Source organism: Ascaphus truei, chromosome 2 (genome assembly GCF_040206685.1).
Source record: "Ascaphus truei isolate aAscTru1 chromosome 2, aAscTru1.hap1, whole genome shotgun sequence".
NCBI classification, from domain to species: Eukaryota; Metazoa; Chordata; class Amphibia; order Anura; family Ascaphidae; genus Ascaphus; species Ascaphus truei.
Genome location: NC_134484.1, coordinates 93,722,268 through 93,747,029, shown reverse-complemented (window position 1 = coordinate 93,747,029; position 24,762 = coordinate 93,722,268). Strand labels below are relative to the sequence as shown.

At 48.5% G+C, this 24,762-nt stretch overlaps 2 protein-coding genes across 4 annotated transcripts in view; one reads left to right on the top strand and one right to left on the bottom strand.

The window, feature by feature from the left end:
- Positions 1–5,274, bottom strand: part of JPH1 (junctophilin 1) — a 159,699-nt gene extending 154,425 nt beyond the window's left edge. Inside the window, exon 1 of one of the 2 annotated variants that reach the window (XM_075583211.1) lies at positions 4,639–5,274. In XM_075583211.1, the coding sequence (XP_075439326.1) occupies positions 4,639–5,017 (379 nt within the window). In that variant the 5' untranslated portion in view covers positions 5,018–5,274. The remainder of the gene's footprint in view (positions 1–4,638) is intronic. The other variant, XM_075583204.1, reaches the window with a different exon arrangement.
- The window catches only part of GDAP1 (ganglioside induced differentiation associated protein 1), a 68,090-nt gene continuing 45,581 nt past the window's right edge, over positions 2,254–24,762 (top strand). The window contains exon 1 of one of the 2 annotated variants that reach the window (XM_075583229.1): positions 2,254–2,324. The gene's annotated coding sequence lies outside the window, so the exon portion shown is untranslated. Of the gene's footprint in view, positions 2,325–3,119; positions 3,180–24,762 lie in introns of those variants that run through there. The other variant, XM_075583234.1, reaches the window with a different exon arrangement.

Below are 24,762 nucleotides of genomic sequence, written 5' to 3'. Positions count from 1 at the left end.
ATTACTATATTTCCAATTCTGGAATTTAATGTGAATAGAATCCCCTAATAGGCTATGGATTGTACCCCCATGTGAACATCTGTATTCACAGGAAATTAAGAAACACCTACCTACAGTATCCGGAGTAACATTTCACAATTGTATGAATTAATAACTCACAATGACATCTTAATGTACAGTATACTGTAGATGTAATGCACCCTGTCTGGAAATCTCAGAAGTTGCATTGTAACTTAGCAGGGAGTTTTAAATAAGTACCACGAATAACTAAAATTACAAACAAATTCCTATCGACTGCTCATTATTGCAAAGTATATTTGATCTAAAACATGACAGGCTCAATAAAAAGGTGTTCATTACAGTAAAATATGCTTTATTGATTCCTGCAGCACACTATTTACTAGACTGGTTTGTGAAAAGCAGTGTGGGGTGGATATTCCCATGTATTTGAAGCTGTGTTGTTTGTAGTATGGCTTTACATCTAAATGACAGTTGAAGGAACACAAACAAATGTGAATACGTACGTAAATGTGGCTAGGTGGTCGACTTTCTTTTCTTCGTGAAGACCCCATAGATACCAAGTTGCACGATTTGTTTTAAATTAGCACCAGCACACATGGTGTATCTTGGGCTGCGCTTAAGCTAAGGCCCCGCTCCCTCAGTCACCGCGCCCGCACTGCAGACAGGCGGGGCTCTGACGGACACAGACCGCGATATGCGGTCTGTAGGGAGCGGGACGGGAGTGGGGGCGTGGCTTGAGCGGAGGAACCCGCTACTCCCCCCCTCCCTCCTCCACGGGCTCGGGCTGCAGGAGGGAGCTGCTGTGGGCTGCTGTAAGGTAAGCAGCTCCCTCCCCCTTCTGCCACAAAAAAAAAAAAAAAAAACACACACACTACCTTGAGTAGGAAGCTGCCTGATGACAGCTCCCACCCCCCGCCGCTGATTGGCTCATCAGCTCACCACGTGACGCGTCACCACTCGGGATCACAATTTTCTTGAATCCCCTGCCGGCTGACGCGTCACAGTGCGTAGTGAGCCGTCAGCGAGGGGGGACTGGGACCGGCTAGGAAGGATTCCCCTGCTGGTGGGGAACGCCCGCGCGGCCGTCCGCACAGCGGGTCCCAGCCCTTATAGTGCTGGCGACAGCGATGGGACGTCGCATCAAAACAAATGCATTGCCGCCGGCACGTGCACTTATAGTAAGCGCGACGCAGCGACTGCTTGGTCGCGATCGCTGGAAGTCGTCTCAATTTTATTTTTTCCAGAGACTGCAACCTGACGTCACCGTTGTCGGCACTATAAGCGTTGCCTTACAAAACAAGTGATTCATAAAATAAACATAATAAAAAAGCTAATAACATTGATTATGTTCCAATAGAAGCCAAGCTAAATGTTTTGCAGTTAGGTAAATAAACATTTGAGGCTTGCTTTTTAGTCTCCCCAGCTGCAAAATTGTGACAAAATACAGCAACACAATGATGAAATAGTTTATTGAAAGTCATGTTGGATAAGTGTACTGCTCCTTTTTGCATCAGTGTGGCCAAACTTTTGAAATGATCCCACAGAGGAATACTGTATGTTGCTGTGAGTAACCAACCATTGTTTTTAGTGAACTGCAGTAACAGAACAATCCATGGATGAGCGGCTCAGTGAGTAAAGGCACTGACTGAGAATAATGACTGAGTCTAGTTGAACCTGGTTCAAATACCGGTGTTGGCTCCTTGTGACCTTGGGCAAGTCACTATCACCCTTAGCCTCAGACACCGAAAACAGATTGTAAGCTCATCTGGGCAGTGACTGTGTCTGTAACAATCATGAGTGCTGTGTACTATATTGTAATTATTATTACTGAACAGATTCCAGCTGTATATTTAAACAGCAATGCTTTTATGGGGGGAGCTGTAAAACTATCATTAACACGGACAGTTAATAAAGGAAAAAATCCAGATACTGATCGCCATTACGTATTAAAAGGTTCAACAGAATTGTAAAGACTTGTTCTGAATTTGTTGGTGTTATATATTCCACTCTGTAATATTCTGAAAATCAATAAAGATACAATTGGAAAAAGGAACATTTATTTAACATGTAGAACTTTAAAACAAGTGCTTTATACAGCAACTATTTTATGCTGGAAAACTTCAGATAAAACTGCTTCTGTCTCGAAAATGACAGGTAATTTGATTTCCTAGGTTTTTTTTCAGTCAATTTTCTGGGGCGGAGACTTTAAGCCTTTATAATCATGCCCCATACTGCTGAGAAAGTGCTGAAACAGCCCCAAGCCTGCCATTTGCAGCGAGGGTAGTGACTGACCAACAAAGCAGGTATTTCTTGAATTTGGTTTATTCCTTCCCATCTTTTCAAGCCACCTGACTTATGCTACAGAAAAGATAACACTGTTGATTGCAAACCTTGGTCAAAGGTTTAAATATTTTGTACATTTCTGTTACGATCTTATCTCATTGTCTATGCAAAGACGGCTGTGTCCATCCCTACATGTACTGTAGCATGATTTCACTAAACAAGTAGTTGTTAATCATTCTAAAATGGATAACAAATTGTGATCTTATTAGATTTGTTCCCACCATATATCACCTAAAATTAGGTGCATTTTAGTTTATCCACTAGTGTAGGATAGAAGACCTTCCTTCTATGGGAACATTTTAAACTAGAACTACTGTATAAACACAAAGGAGAAAAATAAACTAATATATAGATATCTCAATCAGATCTACTGTTTCGTACATGCTGTAACTGTATCATGAGTTGCCAGCTGCTCCAATTAACTGAAGGGTCTGTGCTTCAACCAATGGGTGCAGGGAACAGAAGAAATCTCCCCTGCTCTTGGGTACTAGGTGAAATAGGTACAATATGTTTCAGCTGGTCTTCTTGAGGCACAGGACACCCTCCCCAAAAAAGGTTGCTATACCTGCTAAATAGGTAGCGTTGAAGGATATGTAATATTCTAACAATTATCCCTCCATGAGCTAGTTTTTGCTGTCGCAACAGGAATCCAAGGCTTTAACACATTGTATGCTCATCAATACCATCCAGTAAAAGTGTTTCCTTACCTATTCCTGTACTATACTAATCCCTGTTTTGTTTGTTTTTAAACAGTTAATATTAATAGGAAACAAATCAAGAAATGGGAAGATAAAGAATTCTGGAACTACCCAATAGTATGACTACACATTTCAATTTATTTTTCTGCATAAAGCAATTATTTTGTAAGCATGTCCGTTTCCTTCTAGATCAGGCTCTGTAAACTAGCAGGACAGTCGTCTCCCACTCTGAACACAAAGTCACATTCTCTTTAATACTGTATGCATGTATACCCTGTTCACTTATGTAACTGTATTTGTCTTAACTCTAAGCCCAGGGCATACTTGAAAACAAGAGGTAACTCAACGTATTAATTCCTGGTAAAACATTTTATAAATAAATATTCCTTCAGCCCCAACAAAAATTAAACACAGTACTGGTTAAAATATTTAGAGTACCAATCATTGTCGTTTATTAAATCAACACTACAACTGGTATACTTTGTAGAGAGGCCTTCAAGATTATATAGGTCTCTTATTTCAGTAGGCTTTCGTCAGATTTGTGTGTTGGTCCCAAAAAATGCATTACATTGTGCATAGTACAAGAATGATGATTTAGCATTCAGCTGCACAGAAACATGATCACTCTCCCACCTGTTATGAAATGAGTGCCGCAGGGAATTATAGTTTATTCTGGAAATTAAAAACTTGTAGTAGTGTATCTGCCAATGGTGCAGAAATAGGGGCGTACAGTGTTCAAAAAGCCTTCCAACTTGTGTAAATAAGACAAGAGATCAAAGCCAGGGATAAGGTTTGACAAATGGAGGTCAACATTGTTAATGTGGTGTGGACTGGTATATTTATAAAAAGTATATGTGAGGCGCCACTGGATTAGATGTCCTTGATAAATCACTTCTCATCAAAGCATCTTTGCCAAAAAAAGAAATGTATTAAACTACGATCACTTAAATGTTTTTAACCTTATGTCAAAAGGGGGAGGGGAAGAAGCAAAATGTTCAAATACAATGTGGATCTGAAAAAGTAAGAGAGTGACACAAACATACATTTTAAAGTTCTCCAACATCAAAGTATCATGTTATTTTACATCTATTATGCCTTATGTGCGTCAGCTTGTGATATTCCGAATTAACTCAGAATCTTAATTCTGCATTTGGAACACTTACAGTATTATCTCCTTTCATTAGCTTCCAAGTCCGAGTTGATGTAAACTCTTCGAAGGTTGTCAAATGTGACACTTAACTAGCAGATAATATATATATATATATATATATATATATATATATATATATATATATATATATTATATTCACACACATCAAAATGATTGGAAAAAAATTAAACTACCTAATTGAGCAAATGTTGCCCCATATTTGCAACAGGGAACATTTGATAATCTAACCACTAGAGATGCCACTGACCCTGTCACTCCCTGCGAGACTGACGGCGCCCGGGAGCCTCCTTGCCCGGGAGATCAGGCTGTGCTGGGCAACCTCACATCACCGCGCGATCCGGACTCACTCCCATACGGGGGATTGGAGCCCCCCGGTTAGTTGTGAAGTTGCAACAAGTCACTCACCTCCATCCCCATAGGTCTCGATGCCGTATCCATCCTGCAGTCCGTTACTCCACGTCCCCTCGTACCTGGCCGGGGTGCTGAGGCTCTGCCGGACCCCGTACCTCCCTTTGAAGCCGTGAGACCACTCCCCCCGGTACCTCCACCTGCCCTTGGTCTCCGCGCCCAGCCCGTGCCGCTTGCCCTGCGCCCAGTAGCCCTGATAGGTGTTGCCGCTGGGCCAGGTGTACGCTCCCACTACCTCGAACCCGTGCGACCAGGACCCCGCGTACTCCCCCTGCCCCTTGGGACCCGTGCATATGCCGTGACCGTGAGCTTTGCCATCCTCCCAGCCGCCGCAGTAAGTGCCGCCGTCGTCGAAGTCGAACCGTCCGCCCGTCATTCAGGGGAGAGGAGGAGGGGGGGGGGAGGTGAGGCGGCAAGCCGGGCGCTGTGTGAGGGCGGCGGGCAGCGCTTCCACGAGTCTCTGCCTGTCTCTCCCCCCCCGAGCGGAGCGCTGCAGCGGGCTGGAGAGCAGGCAGAGGAGGGGCGGAAGGTCGGCCGGCACGCGCGCGCGTTCTCTCCCTGCTGCTCCCTCAGGTTCTTTCCCTTCACTCCGGGAGCGCCACACACACTCTCACCGCAACCCGGCCAATCCGCGCCACCGCTCAGCCCAGCATCATCGCGAGCACGGTGACCACGCCCCTCCGCCGCTGTGTGACCACTCGGATCTCCAGTACAACGCTGCCAACTTTGGCTGAGGTTGTATGTGTGATATTTCCCGCCGCGGGAGAAGGGTTTTCCCACAGCCCTATACGCTGCTGGTGTTTTCTTCATCGCATCATTAACAAGAACTGGTTTCCTGCCGCTGAGGCAGGTTGTTAGGGCAGGGAGACTAAGACCAAGCAATATCCTACATGTGTGGTTTTTTTTCTCATAAATCAGTTCTCTACTATGAGAAAATACTTGTAGCATGAAAAAAAAAAAAACTCTGAAATGGAATTTTAATGTATTATAATGGAAGAAGCCTTTTTTGTTTCTATAGCAACCATTTACAAAGTCGCACCCCCTTCGTCTTCTGAAACAAGCTCTGGTACACTCCTTTTGAGCTCTGCCCTCTCTCTAGCAATGCACCTATTGTATCTAGTGACTGCCTGGTCACATGATCTTCCCCACAGAACTTTGCATCTTTGGCCGTATTCTGCTGCACTGACAGCAATTTAGTGAAACTCCAAGCCGAAGACTCGAGTACTCACAGGAGAACGGATCGATCGGCAACTTAGCTAATTACTTAGCATTGTGTGGATTGTATTAATACACATATTAAAGGTGGGGGGAAAATACAATTTAAAAAAAAAATACAGCAGCTTGGACTGCTGCTTAAGGCCTGGGCCATAGAGGTGTGGGGAGAGCGGAGGCGCGCTAACGCTGAGGCTCGCCTGCTTCAGTCAGCGCGATTGCACGGACTTGCAGGCGAGCCAGTGTGCGCGAAGGGAGGTGGTTGGAGGCGGGGCAGTGACGTCGCTGGGCCAATCGCCCGCGACGCACTGACGTCAATGTCACGGCGCCGACGTCACAGCGCCGTGACGTTGACGCTGCTGTGCTGTGATTGGAGGTTTTCAGCCGACAGCACGCTGAAAAACAGCTTGGCGCTCGGCTGAAACCTCCAACTCGTCAGCACGCCTGCGGACGCTCGCGTGAGCCCCCTCACAAGCCATCCTCATTGAGGATGCAGGGGCTCAGCGCGGAGCGTCCGCACGCCTCAGCACGGCCTGTCCGTCTATGGACTCGGCCTTAAAGCCACTTCAGACCTGATGATGTTGATATTTTTGGTGAGGTTTACATGAATGGGACACAGCGCGGAGAAGTGAGGCGATATGGTGGGATATGGAGCATCGCCACTTTTTTATTTTAACATGGAGAGTACCGCCACTTTTTTACTTAGAAACTTACAATGCCACTTAATTTTAGAAAGTCTATCTCCTATTTTCACAACATATTTTTCACGTTTTCTAAAATCTAGTTTGAAGATCTGTTCCCAATGATTAATAACGTCTATGTTTTTTAAACCAGGGACAGTACTGAACTGACCTCTACCGCTCCCTGTGGTAGTCCTTGTAGTGTGCCCTGGCTGAGGGCTATTTTGACCACTACGTCTACTACGCTAAGTATGAGTTTAGTAAAACTCAGCTAATTGTGAGAGACGGTTACAAGTTGTACAATCCACAGAATTTGCTGGAACACACAGTACATAAGTACCAGAACTAGGACATTTACCCGTCCACATCTCGCCGCTGCCATTCAGCCGCCGGGATATTTAACCGCTGGCCATTAAGCCCCTAACCTTACCTTAAAACCTCTTACCTTTACTCTTATCCTAAAACCCCTAAATTGGACTCCTTACCCTAAAACCCCTAACCTTACACCTCATCCCCATAACTTTACCCCTTGTCCTAAAACCCCTAATCGGACCCCTTACCCTAAAACCCCCTAACCTTAACCCCTTACCCTAACCTTACACCTTATCCCCCTAACTTTACCCCTTATCCTAAAACCACTAATTGGACTCCTTACCCAAAAACCCTGACCCTAAAACCCCCTAACCTTAACCCCTTACCCTAACCTTATACCTTATCCCCCTAACTTTACCGCTTATACTAAAACCACTAACCTTAACCCCTTACCCTAACCTTACACCTTATCCCTCTAACTCTACCCCTTACCCTAACCTTATCCCCCTAACTTTACCCCCTATCCTAAATCCCCTAATCGGACTCCTCACCTTAAAAACCCCTAACCTTAACCCCTTACCCTAACCTTACACCTTATCCCCCTAACTTTACCGCTTATACTAAAACCACTAACCTTAACCCCTTACCCTAACCTTACACCTTATCCCTCTAACTTTACCCCTTACCCTAACCTTATCCCCCTAACTTTACCCCCTATCCTAAATCCCCTAATCGGACTCCTCACCCTAAAAACCCCTAACCTTAACCCCTTCCCTACAACCCCTAAAGTTAACCCGTATAACTAATAAATGCTAATGCACTTAACTTAGCGGTGGAAGCTAAATGGCAGCGGTGAGAGTCCCATTCCACATCAGAAGACCCTTAACTTTAACCATTGAACATTAAAGCAAATGTCACAGCTGTTCGGTTGCGGTTCAGTAAAGTAATGATTTTTGGTGGCTTTAACTTTATTTTATTAGGGTCCCTTCACTAAGAACATTAACTTATCTGTGTAGCTTCCATACCTTGTAGTTGGTATGTGACAAAACACTTTGGGCTTTGCAGTGTTGATTAAATAGATAGAGAGGGGCAGCACCGAAGGGTGATACAATATTGAGAGCTCTGCCACCACAACCCTCGGCAGTGGAGTGGAGGTGTCCAACTCCACCAGAGAGCGTTAAACAGTTCCAGTGCACCACAGAAAGACAAGGAGTAGTTAACTAGCTTAGGCTTGGGTCCCGCTGCATCCGGCGGCGCGCGCGACTGCGTTCGCGCCACTCACCAGCTCCTTACTTCCTCCCTAGTTGGCCACAGTCCCTCCTCGCTGCCTGGCTCACTGCGCACTGTGACGCGTCAGCCAGCAGGGCTACAATAGGATTGTGATCACGAGTGGCGATTCGTCATGTGGTGTGGCAGGGAGCCAATGAGGAGAGGAGATCGCCGGCAGGGGGGTGGATTCTTCTCTCAATGCATAAGTTCTACATGTTTGTGTGAACGTCTATATGCGTGTGTGTTGTATTGAGAGGGCTTAAACAATATCAGCCAGGTCTCCTTATTGGTGGCAATATATCAGTCTACCATGGTAGAAATTGCACCTGATCTATAAAAGGACAACATCCTATTGGCAGCAAAATTATTCTTGGATAATTCTGATGTTTGAACCAACTTGGCCGAACAGAGATTTTGTATATAGGCCCTGCAAAAGATACAATACATACTGTAAATACAGACACACGGATCAGAAAATGTACATCATGACCGCGCCCCTTCCCCCCCCCCCCCATCATGGCCGAGCCGCCCACCCGACACATTTTGGCCACGCCCCCCACACCTAAAAACGGCTCCTTAAAGACCGCAGATCACGGTGAAGTGCCGTGTGTATGCCGCCAGGACGCAAGGCGGGCGCGTGCAGCGGGGCCTTAGCCTTTGGCTGTGGCCAGACAGGGAGCAGGCGCTCATGCACCGCGCCCTGCTTTACCAGGGGATTTGTGGCCGGGTAGGTGCGCGCTTGTCCGGGGGCGCGGCAACGAAGTCACTGAGCTGGTTCGCCCTCATTGGGCGAACCGCTCACGTTACACGCGGCAAATTCAAATTTGCTTGCTCTGCAAGCATCTAAGCGCCGAGCAGGCGCAGGCACTCGCTCACGCTGGCCACACACATTGCCTCAATGTGTTTCATAGCGGCCAGCGTGAGCACGCCCGCTCAGCGTCAGCGCCACCCTGGACGAGGCCTCACAACAGCAAGAGGGGGTCCATTTTCAGCCTATTAATTTCTTTCTAGAGGGGTGCAATTAGGGACTTGTGTTACAACCTAATTAGTTTTGCTGTGCTATACACCACATATGGGGCTTCCCAATTTCAGTTTATTTAAAACAATAGAAACGTAGAAAAGGGATCATTTTGCCCTTCAAGGAGATAACACAATCCAATGAGTATCATTATATCTAGCAATTCCATAAGCACCAGATTTATCTGGTGACATTAAGGTCATTGAGTGTGTTAATTCAAGTTTCATAACACACTGCTATTAGAGATTCGCTGATCACTGGATACACTTGCGCTAAGATTAGGGTTTTTTAAATTGTTCGTTTTTTGTGGTTTTGTTCAATTTCAATAAAATTTATTTATTTTGTTAAATTAGTAGAGGAGTGTGCATCAATAGGGTTCTTTTTTCCTCATGTATAGCATGTAGTTAACTATCTAAAAAACCCTAGGTGGACCATCAGTCTTGGCCAATTACACAACACTCAACTGAGTCAACCCCTAACTACTGGGCCTTGTAGCCCTTCTCTTTTATATTACCTGTATATTCCTGAGCTGGGCCTAGACTTCATCTTACTCCTAGCAGAAACTCTAGTTCAGGGGTGGGAAACTCCTGTCCGCAAGGGCCACCAACAGGTCAGGTTTTCAAGATTTCCCTGCTTCAGCACAGGTGGCTCAGTCATAATGATTGAGTCACCTGTGCTTGGCCCTTGAGGACAGGAGTTGGCCACAACTGTCCTAATTGAAACACCAACTGCGTGACATCATCCGTGCGTTGCGCGTGCGAAACCTGCACTGCAGGCTGGAGCCATCGGGAAGCAACGGAGGCATGGCGGAGGCGTAGCCGTGACGTCACGTGAGCAGTTCACCCTCATTGGCTGAACTGCTCATGTGACACGGCAGAAAGAACAATTGAAAAAGTCTGTTCAAAATGTGCGTGCTTGGACGCACACTATGTGCGCGCTCAATGGACAACTTTAATTTGTTTTGGTCTTGCGCGCATGCACGCCACCACCATACTCGCGGCTTTAGGACTACAGTACCACAAAGTGTAAAATTGGAGAAAAGTGCGTTGCCACATTGGTGCTAAGAAAAGCAACAAATTATCCTATTTTTTGCTCCAAAATTGCTACAATTGATACTGTACATTAATCCATTTACTTACATTCTTAGATGGTAATTTATTTAAGCATAAACAGTCCTACATTTATGAAAGATAAAAACATTGGAATTATTTAGCAAAGTCTTCTGGCTGCAAAACTGGTCCAGTTACAAAACAACATGCCCCACATTTATCTATAGAAGAGAAAAAGTGCAAACAGAGGTACCTCTATGGCAGTGTTTTTAAACAGGGGTTCCTGGGATCTGTTTGGTTCTGCGGGCATCCCTAAAGGGTTAGAAAACAAATGACAGACAGGCGCACTAAGGGACAAGGTATCTTTAATATTAAAAATAAAACATGTATACAATAAGGATGGGGCAAGTAGCAACCAAACCCTACCAAATAGGGCAATTAAAATGAATCGAACGTGTGACTGTTCCTGTGGAGTTTGCAGTCGGAGACTGTGCAGGTCTCTCCACTCCACTTCCCTTTGTTCAGCTGGGTATGTACTGAGATCGTCTCCGGATCCCTTCTTTAGTACTAATGTGAATTGGTATTGACCTGCTCTACTCCTCCGCCCTTCGCTGGTGCTTAGCCAGCTATTCATACATTTGTTTAAGTGTTCGATTCATTTTAATTGTCCTATTTCATACGGTTTGGTTGCTACTTGCCCCATCCTTATTGTATACATGTTCATTTTTAATATGTCCCTTAGTGCGCCTGTCTGTCATTTGTTTTCTAACCCTTTAGGGATGCCCGCAGAACCAAACATTTGTTTTCTTGTCTGTGAGCTCCTCTGTGGGAGCTCACCCTTATAGGGAGTGTGTGGAGTCCCCCAGACTGACGGCAGCGAAAGGGACTATATACAGTGACATCCCTAGCGCGGAGTGACATTCCTGTTTATCCCTAAAGGGTTCCCTGCAATTGTCAGTGTCATGGAAGACCAGGACTCTTTCACGGGACCAAGCACCAGACAGGGCAGAGATCAAATAAACGGGTGTTTATTTCGGCCATAGCCAAGAGACACAACACAATAATCACCAACAGAACTATACTTGCTCCAAACAGGGAATACAGGGAGAATCCTAGGTGCCCGGCGGCACCGGAATGGCATACCTAATGCAGCTTCAACTCCTGTGGGGGATCGGGAACTAACTTTAAATCTCCCACTCAAAATAGTAGATGGCCTCAGAGTACAATGCTTAGTCCATCTCCACACTAGCCTCAGCAAGGTCTGTGAAGGTGAGATTGGCTGCACCTTTTGTTGATACCCCACCTCCATAGAAAATCTTTGGAGGATGGGGCAGCGACCAATCACAGCGCAAACGCTGTGTGTTGAACCAATCACAGCGCGAGGGCTCGCCTGTGTTTGCCAATTCGGGCTGGGAGTTTGATGAGGAGCCTGAGGCAAGAAGGGCAGGCATTAAAAACTAGCCAATTAGAACAGCGCCTACCTGTTCATGTTCTCAATGCTGACCTGCTATCTCTTGATGAGCTAGGTACCTCTCTGCCTGGAGCAGACAATGGCTCTGCTTACCGGACCAACAGCGCCCAGATAGGAGGCCTGCCCATTTCCACTCTCCTTTGTCCTCACCCCCTCGTGGAACCAGCTAAATCCTGGTCTCTGGGTGAGTAGGCTGGGTAATGCCCATGGCAGCCTAGCATGCCCATGGAACAAAGAAACACATTTCCACAAGCACAAATACATTTCACGGAAAATAAAGGTTTACACATATACATTCACATAATATATTTGGCCAGATGAGCCACAATAGAATGAGTATACAGGGCAACCCTGTATATTCATCCAGATGATAGGGCAATAGCTGGGCTTAACCATTATTATATGAGCCTCATTGCCCATATTGTGACAGTCAGGTAATTTGAAAATTGTACCAAATATAGAAGAATTTACACTGCATCTGATATCAGACGTGCTATTAGTGAGGGTCGGGATTGGTTACGATGCATACTGTATGATCTCAGACGCTCTATTAGAAAGTATTGGGGTTCCTTATGTAACCCATGTTCCCCCCCCCCCCCCCCGGTCGCAGACTGGATCTCTAGCGTTTAGTGAGGGCTGGCTACATACATGTTGGTGGTGCATACCTGTGAGGAACAGGAGGGCCTGAGTCTCCCGTGTTGGTATTGGGGATAACAGGGACAGGCTTCTGGGGTATATGCCTCCATCTTCTCTAGCAACGGTGCAGCGCCTCCATCTCTTTAAGCCCCAGGTATATGGGGTGGAACCCTTACAGAGAATTCCCACTCAGGGAAGAGAGATTCCAGTCTCAGTCAGTTCTTTGTTAAAAGCAGCAGTGTCTCTTTATTCTCACACAGCAGATCAGCAGCACACAGCAACAGCACACAGCAACAGCAGCAGGGTACAGGCTTTTCCTCCTCCTTCCCTCCAGAAGTACACCTTCAGGATGGGCTTTCTGGAGCCCCAATACTCCACACCTTCCACCCCAAGGTATAGGCCCTCAGGGTGAGGTTAATTCTCCCCTCACCCTCTGCAGGGTGAGGGGCATTGGTCCACTGCACTATTGTGCTATCAGCTCTGCTCAAGGTGGCTGAATCTCTCCTCTCCTCTCACTGGCATGCTCCAAGCTCAGGCTCTGCTTCAGCACTCTCTCTCTCTGACTTGCAACACTCCTCTCCAACAGTACTAACTCACTAACTAACTCCAGACTCACAGGAGCCGCCCACTAAAAAGAGACAGCCCTGCCCCTCCTGATATCAGCCGGACCCTCCCCTGTGTCTCTGGCCAGCACACAGAGTCATGTGCCTACCTCCACCAATCACGACAGGGCTTGAAACTGGGGAAACCCATGATAACTACTGGCGGCCTGCCCTTAGCAGGACTTACACCAATAGGAGAAAGATATATAGCCCCCATTTTTTACCGGGGCTACACTCTCCCTCAGGTGGAATCCAATGGTCCACACATGGACCTAACTTTAGCAGCACCATCCTGCAGATGAACAAATCTGGGAAACAAAACATAGTTTATATGATTAGTACTGTATACATAACTCAGACCATCCACGCAGATGGTATAATAATGACAATAGGTACCTCCAAACGTGGAGAACCTAACTAATTATAATGTTTTGGGTCAGGCTTCCGTACCTGCCTCCCATTATTGTCTGTTATCGTGACATAGTACGGCTGTACCGACCCAGCCTCCGGCCGGTAAATCACACTGTGCATGTATATGCACCTCCCCACACTCCAGGCCCAGACTACCTCACTGATCTTATCCTCGTTCTGGTAGCCTGCTTTACCAAACTTGGTACGTAAGTATTCTTGCACAGCCTCTCTGAGCCAGCTGTCTCGATGCTCCTCTATCTCGCTCATGATGGGTTCAGGCACATAAGGGAACTCGTACCCGTGTGATTGTCTATACCTGCCCACTATGGCCCTGTCTTCCCGGCTCAACCTGGGAAGCTTCTTATGACCCGCCCTGCTTGGCAGTACCGAAAACTCTGGTTCTACTGGCGCAATGTCATCGTACAAAATACTCGGCCCCTTAGGAAGGATGACCCTCTGCTCTATCTCCTGGAACCTGTGTTCTAGCTCATCTGCCACCTCCTGGGGAGTATAGGCACCTACAGCCCACCAATGGTCTACTATGTTGCTCCTTATCAACAGGAACCTGGTACGGTCCATACCTTTGTGGTACCCAGTGAACAGGGGTGCCCACCACTTGTCACGGTGCTCGTACTCGGACACTGCACTAGATGTACCTGTCTCTGACTCAGCTTGGGATGACACACCGGACGTGACCGCCTCAGTAGAGTGCGAGAAACTGCGTCTACCTTTCGCATTAATGTAGATGGTTGGGTTCATTTTGTGGACCACTTTGCTTACAGGCCCTGCCTCTGCAGTAGTGTGGGACCCTCGGGTCCTCCCTCTAAACACAGGAGAAAATGACATAGGGTTAGGCACACGTATCACATTGGCATATGGTACTTCCCCATCAGACCCCTCATCACTTAGTTCCCAATCTCTCAAATCCTTGGAGTACTTGGGGTTCTTACTTAACTTATCCCCGCTAGGTCCCGGTGTCATGACTCGTGACGGGGCAGGGGCAGTGGCCGGGGTAATGGTGCTTGGGGTTGGGGCAACAGCACTGTCCGTATCAATGTCCAGCAAGCGGGTAATGCCACGACCGCTGGGCACTTTCTTGCCTGCCCTCTCCGGCGTGCTTTGTGCACCTCTGCGAACGCCGTGGTGGTCAAGATTGGCAAGTGCAGCCGCCATGGCGGCTCCTCGGGCCGCAAAGATGGCCGCCGGCCCTCCATTCCAGCCGGAATCGTCTTCATGGCCGCCCGCAGAATCCCCATCCGCTCCGTGGTCACACACCAGAAGTGCGTCGAAGACCAGAAGGGGCGGTGGTGGATCATCGGGTCCGCGGACAGGTAAGTAGGCCGCAAGCCTCTCCTTCTCGTTCTCTGCAGGGTCCTTCGTCGCCTGGCGGGAGTAAGGGGGTGGTGGAGTATCCTTACCGCTCCGCTGCCAGCTGATGACCTCTGGTTCCTCTGGAGCCATCTCAGATGCCGTCTCCGCCGCACTGGGAGTCACCACGGCCGTGGGACTTCTACGGGCCTCAGGCCACACCAGTGCTTGCCGTCGGTGGGTGTCCGGACTCGTCTGCTCCCTCTCTCCGGTAAGTGGGCCGCCATCTTTCTTACAGCTGGGGTGGTTCACCGGTAGGCGCATCGCCACCGATGAAACGCCATCTTCCTCCGAAGACGACTTGGTCGGAGCCTCCGCTAGGGAGTCACCTGGGTCTTTTTCGCCCCCATCAGTGGGTAGTGGTACGGAACGGGCCCGCTCAGGTACCTCCACTGCGGTCGCGCTCTTCTCCGCTGGAGTTTCTCTCGGCTCGATAGTCGGCTGGGCCTTGGTTCCCACCTCAGTAGTGGTGCAGGGAACTAGGGCAGCCTCGTCTGTTGTCTCCGCCACCTCCGTTAGGGTTCCCGGAGAGGCACCCCAAGGGGTCTTTAGCATGGGCCACGGTTTGTTAGGCCATAGGTAGTACGTGCCACATTGAGCGCATCGTGCCTTGGTGCTTGCGGCCATTCCGGGTGTCCTGCAATGGACGCACAGACAGCGGAGGTACTCTCGGCCCTCGATCTCCACCACCAGGAAGCCTCCTGGGAGTTTGAAGACCGTCGTGCTTAGTTCTGACATATTGCACGCAGGGGTTGAACAGTTCAATAATTCAGCTCCTTGCTCTTCGAATGCCAGACAGAAGTGAAGTTCCTCGCTCTCACTTCCTTGCCCTCCCTTCGCTGGGGAGGACGCTTCTGATTGGCTTTCCTTGTGCCCCCTCCCTCGGGTGGAAACAAGAGGATGGGCACTCCTTCTCTCAGTGTGACGTGGTCTTGTCTGTTGGCCAGTCACAGCACAGGTGGGTGGGCGTTCGGCTTTCGCGCCGCTCCGCTCCTTTTGCAGGGGATCCGGGTTTGGCGCCAAACCCCTGCACATCTCCCTCCACATTTCTCAGACAGTCTCTTTGCACGCTTCTCATGCGCGATCCAGGATTGGCGGGAGTCGCCATTTTAGTTCGGCTGCTAACTGCTGGACCGTGGATGGCGCTGCGGTTGCCATTTTTAACTCTTTCATGCTCCGCTGAGCACATGTAGGGACTAGTGCATAGCTCGTTCCTAGACACTGACTGCTCTCACACTGCTCACTAAACGCTCTCTGCATGCTTTCTGACTGTTTGCCCACTGATATGATGTGGCATACCCCAGGCTAGGCAGAACTCTTTCTCTGTGCACCATACTCGCTGACGGTTCCTGCAAGTACTCTGTGGTGTGTTTTATGTGGGTGCTGGCTAGTGTACCGGGCATCTCCCTAAGTACAGGCGTCTCCTACTTTTGACCACTCAAAGTGAGGGCCCTGGGCCATGGTCCCTGGACAAGTTAACAGGCTAACCCCCCCAGTTGCCTCACACTATCTGCCTCAAGGGACTAGGAAAGCTATAGCTCCACACCCATCTTACAACACCCTCTTAGGGCACCCAGGGTGTACTGTGCGAGAGTCCACGCTCCCCTGACTACCCCTGGTATGCATACATGCCCTACTCTCTCCAGCACTTGCATGGAAGGTGCACTTTAGTCTTCCAGCTCTGCTTCGCTGAAAGCCTGTCCTGTTCTGGATCTCAGCAGCTCGCCTCCAAATGTAACCCATGTTCCCCCCCCGGTCGCAGATTGGACCCCTAGGGAGTAGTGAGGGCTGGCTACATGTACTATGGTAGTGCGTACCTGTGAGGAACAGGAAGGCCTGAGTCTCCCGCAGTGGTATTGGGGATAACAGGGACAGGCTTCTGGGGTATATGCCTCCATCTTCTCTAGCAACGGTGCAGCGCCTCCATCTCTATAAGCCCCAGGGATATGGGGTGGAACCTTTACAGAGAATTCCCACTCAGGGAAGAGAGATTCCAGTCTCAGTCAGTTCTTTGTTAAAAGCAGCAGTGTCTCTTTATTCTCACACAGCAGATCAGCAGCACACAGCAACAGCACACAGCAACAGCAGCAGGGTACAGGCTTTTCCTCCTTCTCCTCCCTCCAGAAGTACACCCTCAGGATGGGCTGTCTGGAGCCCCAATACTCCACATCTTCCACCCCAAGGTACAGGCCCTCAGGGTGAGGCTAACTCTCCCCTCACCCTCTGCAGGGTGAGGGGCATTGGTCCACTGCACTATTGTGCTATCAGCTCTGCTCAAGGTGGCTGAATCTCTCCTCTCACTGGCATGCTCCAAGCTCAGGCTCTGCTTCAGCACTCTCTCTCTCTGACTTGCAGCACTCCAACACTCCTCTCCAACAGTACTAACTCACTAACTAACTCCAGACTCACAGGAGCAGCCCACTAAATAGAGACAGCCCTGCCCCTCCTGATGTCAGCCGGCCCCTCCCCTGTGTCTCTGGCCAGCACACAGAGTCAGGTGCCTACCTCCACCAATCACGACAGGGCTTGAAGCTGGGGAAACCCATGATAACTACTGGCGGCCTGCCCTTAGCAGGACTTACACCAATAGGAGAAAGATATATAGCCCCCATTTCTTACCGGGGCTACACTTGCAATGCATCTTATCCCAGACCCGCTATTATAGAGGGTTGGGGTTCCTTACAATGTATCTGATCTGACTCACTATTAGAGAGGATTGAGGTTCCTCTGAATTTTACAATATACAGGTTCCGTTAACCAAAAAAAGTTGGAAACTACTGCTCTATGATGTAGTACCAGTGGTGGATTTCCTATTAGGCCGGATAAGCCCGGGCCTACGGAAGCAACATTTTGGCACGGCAAATTTCCCCTTTGTTTCCTCATATACAGAGGCCCCGCTCTCTTCCCCACTGAAAGCCAGGGGGAGAGCTTTGGGCCTCTGTAAAGGTCTCTTATCTTCTCTGTTGTGTCGTGCTCCACCTTCGTGGTGGTGCCGCCCTTCAGCGTCAAATGACTCTGCAACGTGACAGGATATCGCGTTTCCGTGGCATCACAGTCAACGGAGCATAGAGTATGTCTGCGGCGCTGGAGAGAGTGTTTGCAGTGACTGCACTGCCAGGAGTCGATGCATCTGAATGGGGAGCATCGTAGCGTGAATCCTTCGGTGCAGCAATCACAGAGGTCGCGTGGCAGCGGCATCGGAGACACTAAGATCAGCTACATCTGTGTCTTGAGGTACCGATGCTAACATATTCAAATTAAAAATGCTACAATTCATTTTAAAGGTCATTTGCATACAGTACTTTGATACACAACCGTATTAACCCTTGAGTGCTGTGTACATTTGGGAGTTTTTGGTGCTAGCAATGTTCAAGCCACAATTGCAATAATATTATTAATATAAGCCTAGGCAAATCAAATATGCTTGTTTTAATATACAGTATCCTATAGATAATATTACTATGGTTTAATCTTATTATCCTACATATTCTTGAAACTGCAGTGCAAATGCTAAAAAATACATTAACTTTTTTTTTTTTTAAATAAAGCCAATTAAATATGGAATCTTTCATTCAATGTCACAACCTATGTATTATTTTGTTCACCAGGTAGAAATGTACCACAATATCTGAGATGCGCCTCAGCAGTACAGAAGCACAGAAAACAGTGACAAATATATTCAACTGTAAAAATAAAAATATGCTTGTCTGAATGTATCCATATATTTTTTACAAAACTTGACCTTGCTTGGCTCTTATTGCAATGGCAGTCATCTATCTCTGAAGTAACACAACTTTGTAAGATCTTCACATAGGTTCTGCACCCCAGCAGTCTTTTTCAACAGGGGTTCCTAGGACCCCTTGGATTCCGCGGACATCTCTAAAGGGTTCCCTGCAATTTTCAAGTCATTTGAAACTTGTACCAAATAAAGAAAAATGTATATTGCATCTGATCTCAGACGCGCTATTACAGAGAGTCGGGGTCCTTTACAATGAATTTAATCTCAGACGCGCTATTAGAGAGGGTTGGGGTTCCTTACAATGCATCTGATCTCAGACGTGCTATTAGAGAGGGTTGGGGTTCCTTACAATGCATCTGATCTCAGACACGCTATTAGAGAGGGTTGGGGTTCCACAGAATTTAAAAAAATAATGATAGGTTTCCGTGACCAAAAAAAGGTTGGAAACCACTTCTCTATGGAGTTTATGGAATTTTGGGGGCGAAAGTCAATCCAAAATTGAAAAAGAGGGCCTCCCCATGTTAAGCTCAGGTGAGGATAACTTGATCCAAAACCAGGACTTGAGACACCTATCAAATGATAGTGTCACTCCCCACAGTTGCTGCCATAAATGTATACTATAGGGGAAACAAACAGACACTAGGGAATTCTGTGATTTCACAGAGGAATTCCCTGACCAGTATCTAAATGTTGATATCCAATCTTTTAGATTTAAAAGCAGACAGCCCTTACTAACCTTAACATTTCTAACTTACAATATATTTGGAGATGTTCTAAGGTGTTCCCTTCACTATTGACATAACTCTTATGTTATACAGCACCAGAGTGTAACTTTCAGGCAGCCCTCAAGAGATTAAAAAATAACCAGATGAGGTGGAGTTATTATTACATTTGAAATTATTCTCTTTAGTTTTTAAGTTAGATGTGTTATTTTCTGATCAGACAAAGGTCTGCACATTAAAAAAAATACGTGCTTCACTTTTATTACTGATGACTGAATGCATTGCTTTGATTGAACCAACACCTCAGACACAACCAATGCAATCCTGATTAGAAATGCAGTTGAAATTACGCGGTATTTACCAACATTGTGGCTTCATTAACATATTTAAATGAAAAGAAAGAACTCTCAAACAGTGGCTATTTAGTTTTGCTTGCATGAAAGTTACCGTGGGGCTTATTCAATAAAGTGTGATATTGCCGATCCGGCACTTCCGCATGGAAATTTCCATTGACTTGAAACATAAACTTAAGCCTTTTGCTGCCAGAGGTGCCTGTGTGGTTTTGAAATGTATTGCAGGCACCTCTGACATCGAACCGGTTAACTTTATGCAGAGGCGGAACTAGGGGGGGAGAGCGCAGCAGTTTAGGGGGCACAGGTAGGGTGTGGGTTGAAGAGCGCCGGAGGAGGGAGTGCGCCTTCGACAGCAGAGGGGGACGGGGACCGCCCCAGCGGTCTGACCCAGAAGTCAGTCACAACTTCTGGTATCTGCCATCACAATGGACCTGCTCCACAGGTAGGAACTTGGGTGTGAGAGTGAGAAAGATTTGGGGGGATGAGAGAGACCTGGGGGGGAGGAAGAGAGGCGGGGAGAGTGAGAGAAACTAGGGGAGGGAGGATGGGGAGTGAGAGACTTCCAGGGGAAGTGAGAGCAACTTGGGGGTGAGTGGGAAAGATTGGGGGTAGGAGAGACTTGGGGTGTGTGAGAGGCTTGAGGAGGGAGTGTAACGCTTGACTGCCCGCAGACCTGGCCAGTCCCCGGTACTGAGGTGGGTAAGGGTATAACACGCACCCACAGCAGTGAGGGCGTGCCCGGAGTGTGTTAAGATGCGTTGCCGGGTCTGGTGAGAAAGGGTTAGCCAGATACTTGCCGCGTCTACAAGACTCCTGGAAGAGGATCCAAAAAGCCTTGCAGGGGCCGTCCGAAAACAAAAGGTTCAAGAGGATCAGCGACGTCAGGTAGCACCGGAGTATAAATCGGGGGAATGAGCCTGGCTCTCCTCTAAAATATCCAGCTTAAAACTCCTTCTCAGAAGCTGGCGCCCAGATTCTTGGGTCCTTTCAAGGTCCTCGAACGGATCAACCCGGTAGCTTATCGGCTTTTGCTACCCTCCCACCATGAAGATACCCACAGTGTTCCACGTTTCTCTCCTGAAACCCTTCTTCCAGAATGTACATTTTCAGGACCGCCCTCACAGACCCAACCCAGTGGTGGTACAGGGGCAACAAGAATTTGAAGTTCAATTTATTCTCGATTCACGATTTTCCAGGGGCAAACTTCAATTCCTTGTTCATTGGAAGGGATACGGTCCGGAGGAACGTTCTTGGGTACCTCGTCATCACATCCACGCTCCAGCTTTACTTAAGCAGTTTCATCGGAAGTTCCTCATAAACCTTGGGAGGATCGTCCGGAGTCCGATCCTCAAGGGGGGGTACTGTAAGGGATCGAGGGACACGCGCCCTACAGCGGGTCCCCGTCACCTCGGCTCCCAGCACTAACGCACGTTCCAGGCCCCCTCCCTGCCGGCTCCTTACCCGCTCCGGTCGGGCGCCGCTCCTGTCCTCCGCTGCGCACGCTGCCTCCGCCCACACGCTGCTGACCAAACGGCATCACAAGATATTCATAATGGCCCGTGCGTGTGTTGAACGAAGTCTTCCACTCGTCGCCCTCCCGTATTCGGATTCCCGTAAGCTCCTCTCAGGTCAAGTTTGGAGAATACCGAGGCTCCTTGGAGCCGGTCAAAGAGTTCTGAGATTAACGGAAGGGGGTACCGGTTTTTAACTGTTATCTTGTTAAGCCCACGAAAGTCGATACAGGGTCTTAATGAGCCGTCCTTTTTCTTCATGAAGAAGAACCCTGCCTCGGCCGGGGAAGTGGAATTCCGAATAAAGCCTCTCTTGAGGTTCTCCTGGATGTAGGTAGTCATAGCCTCGGTCTCAGGCACGGAGAGGGGGAAAGATTTAGACTTAGGGAGTGTGACTCCAGGAATTAATTCTATGGGGCAGTCATACGAACGATGAGGCGGCAGAACCTCAGCCTGGCTCTTGTTAAAGAAATCTGAGAAATCCCAGTATACTTCTGGAAGGGTGGAGAGAGGTGGTATCAAAGTGTCGAGGCCAGCGAGCGGGTGTTACGACAGCCTCCTTCACGGTAGAGCCCCACTGGATCGGCAATTTGTCCGTTCAATCGACACACGAATTGTGAAGCTGGAGCCAAGGTAATCCCAGAATGACCCGGACTGTGGGAAAATGGAAGACATCAAAGATGATGACCTCAGTGTGACTGTTCGCGGTGGAGAGTGTGAGGGGAACAGATTCCCAGATGATGAACGCTGGTTGGAGGGGTCGGCCGTCAATAGCCTCAAGGCCAATGGGTACTCTCTTCTTGACTAACGGAATCCGGTTGTTGCATGCATAGTCGTGATCCAGGAAGTTGCCACCAGACCCGGAGTCGATTAATGCTTCGACCGCTACCCGGACATTGGGACCCTCGAGGGTTATAGGCAAAAGAATTCTCTTCGGGAGCTCTTCGGGAGGAGAGGGGCAAGGAGAGATGGTACCCAGGGAAAGCCCCTCAAACTTCACTGGGCATTCTTGTTTCCCGGTCTCAGGCGGCAGTGATGTACTTGGTGATCTGGGGAACCGCAGTAGAAGCAGAGGCCCTCATTTCGGCGGCGCGTTTTTTCAGGGGACCGGAGCTGTTGACTACAAATCTGCATTGGCTCGGGGGCATCCAATGCCGGAAGGACCAAGGGAGGAGACCTAGGAGAAGGAGCCGTGGGCGACATAAATCGGGGACGTTGGCATTCCTGGCGTTTCTCTTGAATGCGCTTATCCACCCGAATGCTGAGGGAGATGAAATACTCCAACGAAGAAGGACGAGCATGAGCTGCCAGATCATCCTTGAGAGATTCGGCCAAGCCCTGCTAGTACGCCGCGGAAAGGGCTTCATCATTCCACTGAGTCTCCGCAGCGATAGTGCGGAACTCCACCGCATATCTTGCAGCCGAGCTGCGACCTTGGGAGAGATGAAACAAGGATGAAGCGGCAGTCTGCCTACACGCCGGCGTATAAAGGACTTGCTGGAATTCCCGTCGAAATCTAGGGTTATCTCTGATCTGTGTTACCAGAGAGGCGAAGCCCAAGGGAGAGCATCGCCCGTCAGCAAGCCATAGATATAGGCCACCTTTGAGCGATCGGTGGGGAACCGAGACAGGGACATCTCGAACTGGATGTCACATTGGTTCAGGAATCCCCGGCAAGTGAGGGGATCTCCGGCATACCGGTTGGGTGGTGGAATACGTGGCTCTGAGACGCCCATAGGAACCGGAGCAGGAGGGGACGGCGCTGCTGGCGTGTCCCGCAGGGAGAGGTTAGAAAGCTGCAGTGCCACGGCAGTTACTTGATCGCTCAGGAATTGCCAGTGTTCCATGGACACACCTTGGCCCACCTCAGGGGGGTCTGCATTTGGGTGGCTCTGCATAATGTAACGCTTGACTGCCCGCAGACCTGGCCAGTCCCCAGTACTGAGGTGGGTAAGGGTATAACACGCACCCACAGCAGTGAGGGCGTGCCCCGGAGTGTGTGGTAAGATGCGTTGCCGGGTCTGGTGAGAAAGGGTTAGCCAGATAATTGCCGTGTCTGGGGCGCCAGAGGTCCGAAGATATAGATCCAAAAGCCATAGGACAAGGGCAAGAGAGAGCAGCATAGTGAGGTCCAAAGCCAAGTTCAGGGAGAAGCGAGGTACACGAAGTCTAACGAGACCCGAGATCAAATCCATGGGTATCAAACGAGGGCAGGGACTGGAGCGAGAGCTGCAAAACACAAGAGATCCAGGCATAGACCTCCGTACTACAAGAGCCACAAGAAAACTATGCAGGAAGAAGGAAGGAGAGGGCAGGCAGGAACTATATATGTGTGAGAACCAATGGGAGCAAAAGGTGGAGCGGGGGCCTGACTGAGCGGCCCCAGGGATAGGCTCAGATGCCTGGCATGGTGTTCACTGGTAGAATAGCTTCCAGCTGATGGGAGGTGGAACCAAGACTACAGGAGGATTGCAGAAGAGAACGGGTGCGCGCGCGCCCTGTAATACTCCCACGCGCGCGCCCCGGCAGCGTGTGGGCGTGCGCCGTGGAGGACAGGAGCGGCGCCCAACCGGAGCGGGTAAGGAGCCAGCGGAGAGAGGGCCTGGAACGTGCGGTAGTGCTGGGAGCCGAGGTGACAGGGACCCGCTGTAGGGCGCGTGTCCTCCGATCCCTTACAGGGAGAAGAGACGAGTAGGGGTTGGGGAGAGTGAGATAATCGGGGACTGAGGGTGGGAGAGAGAATGATAGAGTGAGGGGGAGATACTATGGGGGAGTGTGGGGGGGGGGGATTAGAAGGTTGAGAGAGGGGGGAGTGTGTGAGAGAAAGGGAGACAGAGAAAGGAGAGGGTGAGATAGAATATAGAAAAAAATCACAAATACAGTTACAAATTACAGGATTATTTTGACTAGGTTCTATAAAAATAAGTTGGTGGAACTTGCCCCAGGCAAAAAAATACTTAGTTCCTCCTCAGACTTGATGTTTAAAGTAACAGATGGATGAGGTAATAAGTGAGTAAATGGTCTCTATATTATTATTATCTTTTATTTATATGGCGCCAACATATTCCACAGTGCAGTACATTGTGAGAGGGAGGACAATAACACTGTATGACAAAAGAGTACATATATGTTAAGGGAAACTGAGACAATAGGAAGGAATTCCGTGCCACAAGGATCTTACAATCGAGAAGGTGAAGAGTGAAGGCACAAGGAATAGTGTGTGTACACCTGCTTTGCGCTCCCAATAAGCTCACACTGCTCCTGAATGCAGAGTACTATGATGTGCCAATTCTTCTGTCAGCGTGATTTCCAGTCTGGTCCAACTCTTATTTGGGTCCAGCAGATTTTCCATGGTTCCTGGTGTTTGTGGCACACACTGAAGCTGAATGTTGTACAGGGTGGCATTTCAAGGACAGGACTGAGCTCTCTGCCTGGCAGAGAGAACATTTGAAGGAATCTCACTTGATGCCTGCAACACCCTGGCCTTTGGATGACTGGCTGACTGTTAGTACTGCCAACTACTCATTCACCAGACATTTGATAATCAGTTATAAATAAAGGCCAAGTGACGGAAAGGAAAGGGGGTGTGGAAAATGCAGAGTTACACTACAGTGGCCAGGACATTTGAAGTCAGCTCTCATGAAGCGACATTAACATAAGGCATATTTCACTTACATAAACGACAGAAATATATGAGGAATGCAAATGTATTATGCATTATTATCATTAGTGTAAGATACTAATGATTTCAAAGCCTGTTTTGTTAAA